Here is a 12007-nt window from a genome sequence, read left to right on the forward strand (position 1 = left end):
ATAAATTTAATCTACACTTGAGCCTGACTCATTTTCCTCATGAAGTTACTTAGTTAATTTTAATTGCGCGCCGCCCACCGTTTGAGTATGAAGCCGAGAAGCGGGTAGGACTTAATTAAAAATAATTATGAATTAGGCTATAATTTAAACATGAGAAATGAGAATGTAAATAAATCAAACTTCTTTGATTTATTTACATACATAAGTATGTAAATAAATCAAAGAAGAAACGTCAAACATAAATAGAAATTGTTTATAGAAAATGATTGAGATCAAATGTTTGTGTATTTTATATTGATGTGATATTATTGTTGTTTGAAAGTTTATTTCAAACAACAATACTAAAATATTATACTGTGCAATTTATGTATAGAAATAGCAATGTTAAGTATACACGTACCATGGTAAACCAGGTTTACTTTATCACCAATATTATTGTCATTTGCGCGCGTTTGAGACCAGGCCAAAGGGCTAAAGAGCCAATACGTTTTATTTTCGCTTCTTTGTTATAGAATCGCCGATCAAAACTTATGGAATTGACATAAGTGTTTGATAATATGAAGTTGACGTTTGACTCGTGTAATGTCAATTCCATAGATTTTGGCGATTCTACAGGTTGGTCTTTCAGCGCTGCTACTTTCACAGTGAACTCTCTACAAGGACACACCTTAAAGTATTATCACTTATTATTGTTACACCCTGTATATAGAAACGATGAAGAAAAAGTCTTGGCTAAATAGCCTCAGTTAAGCCTCGCTTTCGTAGAACTACCCCTAACGCTTCTTATGTACCTCGCGTGCTGTACCTTCAGTCTAAACCGTTCAGTGTTATCAAACCTTTGATAGAACCTCTATTTTAACAGACTTAAAGACCACTTTCCTGGAAATTCTGAGGTAAATTCTTAACGGTCTCTAAAACGCGCACGAATGAAGAAATTTCCAATTTTAATCACCTAATTAAATCCATTGTTTTGCGCTGAAGATGCTATCAAGGGAAACGTAGTAATTCTAACATTATACACAATGTTAACAAACGAAGTGTATAATGCTAGCTTGACATTCTTTTATAATAAGACGTGCTTTCGGAGCTGCTACTTGCACAATGAACTCTATGTAAAGGACACATAAACACTATATATCATCGCTTTGAGGGCACCTTTTTAATAACCTTCCCCAGCATTGAAATACTTGGCGTAAACATATCCAGTGAACTCCAGTTCCGATGTCATCTAGAGAGTAAGGCCAAGTTAGCCTCGAAGAGGCTTTGTGTTCTTAACAGAGCGAGACAGTATTTCAGCCTAGAGCAACGCCTACAACTCTACAAGGCGCAGGTTCGGCCTCATATGGAATGCTGTTCTCATCTCTGGGCAGGGGCGCCACGATACGATCCAGTTGGATACGATCTAGAGGGAGTAGTTGGTATTTACCAACTACTCCCTCTAGATCGTATCCAACGAAGGGCCGCGGCCGCTGTTTGAAAGACTGCCATAGTATTTCAAACAGGCTGGACCCCTTGGAAGTATGCCGAGATGTAGCTTCACTCTGCATCCTCTATCGGCTGTGCTCTGAGGAATTCTTCGAAATCATACCACCTGCAGCTTTTCGCCATCATTCCACGCAAAAATATACCATCCTCATCACCTTGATGAGTGGCAGTCTCCCATCGTGCGTTTTTTGGGTAACTTTCTGCCACGTACTGTAAAAATCTGGAATGAACTGTCACCAGTAGCATTTTCGGACCAATACAACCTGCAAAACTTCAAGAAGAGAGCGTCAAAGCTTAAAAAAAGCTTAAAAGGCCGGCAACGCACCCGCGACTCTTCTGATGTTGATGTTGCGAGTGTCTATGGGCGACGGTATTTGCCTTCCATCAGGGTCACCCGTTTGCTCGTTTTTCCCCTTATTTTATAAAAAATATATAGCAGACAATTGACTCGAGCCGCCCGTCAAGTTCGACAACTTAAAGGAGCACAATAATGCAGTACTACGCCACAGCTTGTCTCTGTGTAGTACGAATACGATTTCTTAAACACAGCTAATCAGTAATCAGTAATCATTTATTTGCAGTAAAAGTGGTTACACAAGAAGTTTACAATAGTAATAATTCAGACACTTTTAGCTATACAATTTAGCATGCAAATATTTATATCTAGTAAATTTTAATTATATATCACATAGTCTATAATTATATAAGCTAATCTACTACGCACCTACATTACGATTATGCTCTAGCCTTGAACACAATTATTCTAATAAAGGTACGAAGTTAGCCTAGAGCCTAACTCTGTAACTTTATACCAGCTTAATACCTAACTTGAAAACTTTGTAATAACAATATTTTGATCCAAGCTTTGTGGTAAGCGAATCTTTCAAATAAATAACTCAACTTTTGACTCTTAGTTTTGATACACCCTGTATACATGAACTCAACATAGCGAAATCTACATACTCAACACCTTAAGGACGGTATCACATTTTTTACAAATATCAGCGATTTTCAGGTACCATTTTAAAGAATTAGGAGTCACACTGCAAGGATATTTTAATTTCAAATGAAAGATAATATATTCATTTCCACGTCTATACTATAAAAAAATTATAGCCGCATACAAAATTTTACGTTTTAACCATCACAATAATCGCAAAATATAAAAAAAATGGGGTTTATTAGGTACCATTATAGCTAAATACACTGAACTAAGGAAAATAATTAATATACAAAAAAATTGTTGCTTATGTAGTTCCCTATACGAATAGATATTTTATATTATACAAATAAATAACATTTCCATTTATAAGAAAAATAAGAAACGCTCTTAAATTTCTTCATACATTTTCGCCCTATCAAGAAAGCGGGGAGTAACCGCCACTGTACAAGGCGCGCTGATATTGAACGTTATTTTAATGTATTTAAGGTCGATATTCGTACTGACCTGCTAATTTTTAACATAATTTTTGTGATAGCGTCCTTAGAGTATTTTTACTTACTTTTCTTACAACACAACCTGTATACACGAACTCAACATAGCGAAATCTACATACTCAACACCCAATTTTCTTACAACCTGTATACACTTGCGTCGTCAGGGTTTTGATTTTTTAATTAACATAATTTGATAGGAAGCCCTCGACCCTCGTTCGAGGGGTCACCAAAATGATGCATATGCAATATCTGGTAGTGACGTACGGCTTCGTAATCGGTGTCGATTATAACTGCTATGCGTCATATCGGAAATCTGTCGCACGATATTTCCGCGACATGTGCCGTCGTGAAGTATAATATTACGTACAAGAGAATTGATTCATAGAGGACGTGGGAGAGCCATGCTTCTGCACGAATGGGCCGGCTTGCGCTGTGTTTCGCCGAGTGAGTGAGTTTACCGGAGGCCCAATCCCCTAACCTATTCCCTTCCCTACCCTCCCCTATTCCCTTCCCTTCCCATCCCTATCCTCCCCTATTACCCTATTCCCTCTTAAAAGGCCGGCAACGCAACTGCAGCTTTTCTGATGCTGCGAGTATCCATGGGCGACGGAAGTTGCTTTCCATCAGGTGACCCGTTTGCTTGTTTGCCCCCTTATTTCATAAAAAAAACCTACGTAAATCGGTCGGGCTAAAAAATCAGGTTCTTTGTATGAGAGCCCCCCCTAAATATTAATTTTAGCTCGTTTTTAGTATTTGTTGTTATGGCGGCAACAAAAATTAATTAATCTGCGAAAATTTCAGAAGCCTAGCTAAGGTATAGCGTGACAGACAGACGGACACACTACGAAATCTTAGTAATAGGGCGCCGTTTTTACCCTTTGGGTACGGAACCCACATTAATGGCGACGATAATATTCGACTAGCTACAGTCTACTTTGATATTTAATTATTATTAAGTGCTGTACTTAATAATCATTTTTCTCTGCGTAAATTCTCGAAATCAGTAGCATAACGGAGATAGTAAGGATTTAATTTTTTTATGAAATAAGGGGGCAAACGAGCAAACGGGTCACCTGATGGAAAGCAACTTCCGTCGCCCATGGACACTCGCAGCATCAGAAGAGCTGCAGGTGCGTTGTCGGCCTTCTTAGGGGTAATAGGGGAGGGTAGGGAAGGGAATAGGGGAGGGTATGGAAGGGAATAGGGGAGGGTTTGGAAAGAAATAGGGGAGGGTAGGGAAAGGAAAAGGGTAGGGGATTGGGCCTCCGGTAAACTCACTTACTCGGCGAAACACAGCGGAAGCGCTGTTTCACGCCGGTTTTCTGTGAGGACGTGGTATTTCTCCGGTCGAGCCGGCCCATTCGTGCCGAAGCATGGCTCTCCCACGTCACCATCATATATTTCGAAATGATGGTCCTAATTTCCTAAAGTACGGATTATTCTATTTGTAGGACAATGTTACTCTTAAATGATATTTAACTATTAACCTATAAATATACAAAAAAATCTGCTGGTTAGGATTCCGGGATTTTGTAATCAACAAGTTTGGTGTCATGAATCACGACCATGGGCCATAAAATTCTTTTATGTACACTCAGCCGTATGTTTGGAATTGCACTACCTGAACGGCGCTATTTTTGATATTTGCGCTACTTTGGGTATGGAAAATAGATAAAATAAAAACAAACATTGTTCATATTTTATGAATGCACCGAATAAATATATTTACAGAAAAATTACTTGTTGATTCACTACCGTACGGGAACTTATTCTAAGAGAATTGGCGTATAAACCCGCAGAAGATGTTGGCTGATTATCAGATTTTTAAAGTATACACATAATATTATTACATTTACAAAATGTCTACCTTTGAATCTTTGAGAGAAAAATTTAGAGAAGTCAAAGAGCGTTTGTGTGCCAAAGCCTATTATAAGGTCAATCATTTCATAAATGATCTTGGGAGTAGGATGGCTGCTTGCAAGGCTACTTCTAAATTATTGTATGGCTTACTTATTGTAATTATTGTATGTATGTATGTATGTTGACATTGTAATATAATTTCAGGTTACAGCATTGTAAATTTTATTTTAAAAGATTAATTTTTTATCTTACTTTTTTTTGGTAAAAAAGTGGGCGCCGTGCGAGTTTCTTACGCCGGTTCTTCTCGCCGGGATAGTTCCCGAACCGGTGGTAGGCACCGTAGTATCAACATTCTGAAAGCATTTTCTTAAAATCTACTCAGAAATAAAACAATTTTTATTTTATTTTTATTTTATTATTTTCATTAAAATCGCTTCAACCATTTCGGAGGAGATTGACAACAAACGGTACCAGCCGTACCACTTGTATCATTATTGCAAAGGTTAATTACAATGAAGTATGAACACTATTTTTTATTTATGAGCAACATGGTATGATACATAAATAACCATTCTTGTAACTTCCTTTCAAATTAAATATAATATACGCACATAATATTAATATATACTAATAATAAATATTATATATAATTTATTATTAAAAAATTATTGTGATTTATTTCATTTTGCCTGCGTGTATAATAATTATTGTTTGTAATTCGTGTACGTATTGCAAATTTGCAACAATCTTTTACCAATAATTATTCGTTATGTATGTATAATGTATAATTATACATTGAAAATGAATGAAAATGAAAAATGAAATGAAAATATACTTTATTGTGCACACTCAATACAAAGACAAAGTTTAAAATAATATAAATTATATCATAATATGAAGAAGGTACACAAAGGCGGCCTTATTACTAAGCAGCAATTTCTTCCAGGCAACCTTTGAGCGAGAGGATTAAATTGCTGGAATATGGGTATAGTGCTTAAAAGTATAAAAAGTTAGTATAAAATAAAATAAACTAAATATACATAAACAACACACTTACTTATAAATACATAGATATATATACGTACTATACTAAGTTATAACATAATATACTTAAAATAATAATACATATAAATATTATTGCTATAAGATCTACTTACATAAGATACATTTAATAAATTTAAATTTGACACTTCAAACTTAGATAATATTCTTTTAAAGAAGACTTAAAAATATTTAAAGTTTTTGCTTGCCTGATTCGTGTAGGTAGGGAGTTCCAGAGGAGAATGGACTGGACGGAGAAGGACGAGTGGAAAAACTTTGTGCGGTGAGTAGGGATATCTAGCAAGAGATTGGTCGATGACCTCAGCTCTTGCCTGTCGGGACAGCGAAATGTAAAGGTTTTTTTAAGGTATTGAGGACTGTTGGGATCAAAGAGGATGGTGTAAAGGAGTGATAGTACACGAGCATTGCGACGGTCACGTATCGGCAGCCACTTCAGCTTATTGCGAAAACATTGTTGTTCTTATGTTGTCTTTGCAAATAAAGTACGTTCTTATTATAACAACAAAAGGGGAATTTTTGTTGTTATATTGTTTAGAAACCATTTTTTATTACTGTTTTTAACAAAATATATTAATTTATTAATTTCTAAGAGTTATCTTACGCCTTTGTAATAATGTAAATTCTGATTGTGCGTGCACTTTTATGAGGTAAAGATAGTAAAAATTTAATATTATAATGTCTTAACTCTTAAGTAATATGTTTAATTACTATGGACAATGGACATCTACGATACTGACAAGGCAAGAGATTTTAAACTCTACCCAATGCTTACAAAGTTTCTGTAAAACTATGCCATTTCTTGTAGAACCATAAAATATTTTTTGAATTAGTCAATCAAGCCGAACTTTTTTACATTTACTACCAGTGCCAGTTGCGTTAAATTGAATAATTTCAAGCCAATTGAAATCCGTCGGAATTGTTTTGCAGCCCCCGAGTGCACCGTACACAGTAACTTATCACAATTATTTCTTAATTTTCTATACTAATACTAGCTGTCCCGGCAAACGTTGTTTTGACATATATATTTTTTTTTTGGTATGAAAAATAGATGTTGGCCGATTCTCAGACTTACTCAATATGCTCACAAAATTTCATCAAAATCGGTCAAGCCGTTTCGGAGGAGTATGGCAACGAAAACTGTGACAAGAGAATTTTATATATTAGATTATCGATAGCAAATAGCAATGATTCCAAATTATAATTGTGACCATTGACCCCCTGGGTTTTATTTTAGTATATGTTTCCATCCGTGAAAACTTTTAATTGGCCTTTTTGTATTGTAATTTCGTTCTATTTGTATGTTAGCTGTAGGTTTTAGAATTAATAAAATAAAATTGTCAGATTATCAGGTAGTCATACTGCATTTTTAGTTTTTATCCACGTAGTTCAGTTCAAGATCTCAACAACTGAGATCAGGCGTAAAATGTGCTAAGAGCAGTGTCCGGGTCGTGTCGGAATGTAGAGGCAGGTGGCTTCCGGCGTCGTTTCCGATACGTCACGGGTGAGCGCCCCTGGAGGGAGAAGTTTGGGGTAGCGTGGTTTACCGTTACCGTTACTCGCATAATAACGTTACTTTAAAATCCATACTAGTATTATATAGAAAGTGTGTCTGTTTGTCTGGTATCACGCGTAAAGCGCTGAACCGAGTGTGTTGGGTATCAGATATTTTGATATTTTTATGAAATAAGGGGGCAAACGAGCAAACGGGTTACCTGATGGTAATCAACTTCCGTCGCCTATGGACACTCGCAGCATCAGAAGAGCTGCAGGTGCGTTGCCGGCTTTTTAAGAAGGAATAGGGTAATAGGGGAGGGTAGGGAAGGGAATAGGGAGGGGTTTAGGGAAGGGAATAGGGTAGGGGATTGGGCCTCCGGTAAACTCACTCACTCGGCGAAACACAGCGCAAGCGCTATTTCACGCCGGTTTTCTGTGAGAACATGGTATTTCTCCGGTCGAGCCGGCCCATTCGTGCCGAAGCATGGCTCTCCCACGTATTATACTTTTAATCCTGTAAGGATGCGCAACGGAGTCACGGGCAACAACTAGTATTCAACATAACAGAAACGACATTCATCAACTCACACACGAAAAAGGAGAAAATTGATATTTCCATAGTAATAAGACATTTTTATGAAGTAAAATGCAGCCTGGGTATTATTCCAGCTAACTCCATACCAAATTTTATCGTATCATCCGTTTAAGCGTGAATAAATAACAAACATACAAACTTTGGGCCTTATAATATTAGTACCCGTATTACCATTATATCGATTGGAATTGGCTGGACGATAATAAATATTAATTAAGCGACGTGTATAGTCAGTCTGGAGTTTCTATCTCTTATGTCGTTGGAATACAGATACTGCGAGGGAAAAATAATTCTGAATGGTATGTAGTATATTGTCCACTCAATATCCATCCTGCCATGAGCCTACGTGACTACGTGTCTAATAAGTCACAGTAAGAACTCATAATTCACACTATATTTGGCAACTTTTTTTGACTCTCTAGGGGGGGGGGGCAGCTGCCTCTCTTTGCCCCCCCTTGGCGACGCCCTTGAGCGAATGCTCTCGGTGAGTAATCTTAAATAAAAAAGTAAACTGAAATTTTGTGAATTTAGGGATAATTAATAAATTGTTGCAACAGCGTTAAAAATGTACGAGTGATAATAATGAAAAACTTTAAGTTAATTACTCAAAATCAAAAAGTTAAAATAATGTCAGTAATACTTACATATATTAATATTGCAAATTAAGTTGTGATAACTTTAGCTTTATAGTTTAAAAAGTTAAAAAAAGGTTTGGCTGTTTATATTTCGCTGCCTCGCCGGTATTTTTATAAAAAAAATCGGTCAAGTGCGATTGGACCCGCGCACGAAGGGTTCCGAACCCATTACAGAGCAAAAATGGCCAAAAAATGAGTATTTTGTATAGAATAAGTACCCCTTAGTTATTTTTTTTAATTATTATTATTAATTAAAGAATAAACGCAACTGAGTATTTTGTGACTATTTCAAGTCATTATTGATATCAAGCAAAAAAATAGAAAAAATAATTCATGTTTCTTGTATGGGACCCTTATACAGTGTGTAACAAAAAAAGTGATAATACTTTAGGGTGTGTACGTGTTTCTTGTAGAGAGTTCACTGTGAAAGTAGCAGCTCTGAAAGACGAATTTTATTTTTCACTTTTGTATGGGCAAGGGCCCGAGCGTCACGAGTTTCCCCATACAAAAGTGAAAAAATTTTTTGGTCTTTCAGCGCTGCTACTTTCACAGTGAACTCTCTACAAGGAACACGTACACACCCTAAAGTATTATCACTTATTTTTGGTACACCCTGTATAATATTTGATTTATTTTGTTTTTAGTATTTTTTGTTACAGCGGCAACAGATATAGGTACACAAACTGTGAAAATTTCAGAAGCCTAGCTAAAGTGGTTGTTGAGATGATGTGGAGACAGACAGACAGACAGTTGGACAGACAGACGCACAGACAAACTGACACACATCGAAGTCTTAATAATAGGTTCCCTTTTTTACCCTTTGGGTATGGAACCCTAAAAAACAACAACAGAAACCGCAGGTTCCTGTGTGCACTTCCGACACGGTCGGCCGGACGTCGGTCGGACGGACCCGATCAGTTTGTACGAAAGGACGGAACAGCGCGCGCGTCTTGTGTTGTGCTCTTTTTTCAAAATGTGGATCTTTATAAAACTGATGATTGTATTACAATGTAAGTTGTTTTTTTTTTAAGTTTTTTTATTATTACTTTTAACAAATTTTTCATTATTTTAAAGACTTTGTTTTTCAAGATATTTTCTTAGAAATACTCGATGACAATAATCTTCGTAGTAGTTATCTTTACGACATATCGTGAGTCGTGATCGATTAAAAGTAAACCGATGATAAAATTTTATTTGCCTGTCTACCGTCTGCTGAAATTCTCATAACTAGTAACAGAGGTATATTTGAAATAGAAGTCTATATGAAAAGAAAATTACCCGTTATTATGGTGCAAGATAAACTTTCCACTTGTAAGTAATGCAAAAGCTGTAGCGAATGAGTGCTTTAAACCATACGATTTGTCGTATGTCTATCACTCGTTTAGTTTTTTTGAAATGTGTGCATAATATAATATTAAGTAAAGTGGGCACTAGCCTGTTAAATAAAGTACTGATTGAATCAAAATATTTTAATATTTTGAAAGCCATAAAATTTATGTCATATAAAAGCTTCCACTTAGGTATTAAGTTAGTTAAGACAAAATTATCATAATATTATTTAAATAATATAATTATGATAATATTATGTACATTACTAAACCAGGTATTTTTATTTTGTTCACAAATGGCATGTCACAAAAATCGCATCGTACCGTATGTAGGATGATTTAAGCAATCGTTTTCTTTGGCAGCGGAAGGATATTTTAACTGACAGTTAAACGAACGTCAAGCACTTGAGGTCGATGCATTTGACAGTAAAATATAAATGAGATTGAGCCATTGAACTGCGGCTTAATCGTCGTTTCACATTTGACATTCTAGTCGTGTAATTGAAGACGTGAGTGAATGAACCAGATAACTAATAACAAGGGAAAAATAAGTAATAATTGTTATGTCATAAGATTATGTTATAGAGGTAAATAATAGGTTGGGGAAAAAGTCTTTTCGCGTATTAGTATGTATGAACTTGTCATAAAATCTCTTGGGCTATACCAATTGTATCTAGCTAATTTTGGTATCATTAAAAAAATTAATTTTACAGAAGACAATAATTCTAAATTCAAATTAGGTACTCGTAAATGTGAGATTTTAATTTGTTTTTCTTATTGCTAAAATGAGTTCAATTCAAATGAAGAAATTCGATACATTACAAAAAAGGTAAAAATGCACCACGAGCCGCGAAAAAAATTTGTGATGTTGATGGACCTAATGCAGTATCTGTGAGAGTAGCACAAATTTGGTTTAAGCGTTTTCAATCCGGATATCACAGATACACGTCGCTCTAGTCGATCTGTTACGGACAAAACTGATGCCATTTTTGAAAAAGTGGAGCAAGATCGGTATATTAGTAGAACTTACGATGTAGCTGAAGAACTGGGGATTGACCACAAAATGGTTTTGGCGCATTTGAAAAAAGATGGGTACTCAAAAAAGCTCTATATTTGGGTGCCTCATGAGCTCCCTGAAAGAAACCTAATGAACCGTGTACTAATTTGTGATTCTTTATCACGACGTAATGAAACCGAACCATTTTTGAAGAAGCTGATAACTGTAGCTCTACCATGAGTTTAAAGCTATAGTATTTATCGATACTCGATACCGACTACGTAAATATTTAGTATGGTGATGTTAGTTCCGCAAATAACCGCTAGAGGCGCTGTAAAATTTGCTATACTAAAAATTTACGGTAGTCGGTATCGAGTATCGATAAATACTATAGCTTTAAACTCATGGTAGAGCTACTGGTGATGAAAAGTGGATCACGTACGACAAGAACGTGCGACAAGAAGTGGTCAAAGGCCGGTCAGGCTTCACAGACTGTTGCGAAACCCGGGTTAACTCGCAACAAGGTGATGCTGTTTGTGTGGTGGGATCGGAAGGGCATTATTCATTATGAGCTGTTACCGCCAGGCAGGACCATCGAGTCTGAACTGTACTGCAAACAACTGATGAGATTAAAGCAAGAAGTTGAGAGAAAGCGGCCGGAATTAATCAACAGAAGGGGTGTGGTTTTTCACCATGATAACGCAAGACCTCACATAACTTTAGCCACTCAGCAAAAATTACGGGAGTTTGGCTGGGAGGTGAGGAGTTTGGTGAGAGACTCAAAATAGAAAATTTATTTTTATTTAAAAGAGATTGAAAATTAAACATATTTGCGACGTTTACTATCTTTTTAGTGGATACCTGCCTGAAATTCCTTGATGGAACATCGATTTTACATCAGGCGTTCAACGTGTTAAGAACTATTATTATAGGTCATTAGGGAAGGCCGGTTATTTTTTTTTTTTTATGAAACAAACGAGCAAACGGGTCACCTGATGGAAAGCAACTTCCGCCGCCCATGGACACTCGCAGCATCAGAAGAGCTGCAAGTGCGTTGCCGGCCTTTTAAGAGGGAATAGGGTAATAGGGGAGGGTAGGGAAGGGAAGGGAAGGG

General features: G+C 36.4%; 1 protein-coding gene across 1 annotated transcript in view; it reads left to right on the top strand.

The window, feature by feature from the left end:
- The first annotated feature begins 9500 nt into the window (after positions 1–9500).
- The window catches only part of LOC121729022, a 28832-nt gene continuing 26325 nt past the window's right edge, over positions 9501–12007 (top strand). Inside the window, exon 1 of the mRNA XM_042117404.1 lies at positions 9501–9578. Within this exon, the coding sequence (XP_041973338.1) occupies positions 9542–9578 (37 nt within the window). The 5' untranslated portion in view covers positions 9501–9541. The remainder of the gene's footprint in view (positions 9579–12007) is intronic.

The sequence above is a fragment of the Aricia agestis genome, chromosome 7 (genome assembly GCF_905147365.1).
Source record: "Aricia agestis chromosome 7, ilAriAges1.1, whole genome shotgun sequence".
Classification (NCBI taxonomy): domain Eukaryota; kingdom Metazoa; phylum Arthropoda; class Insecta; order Lepidoptera; family Lycaenidae; genus Aricia; species Aricia agestis.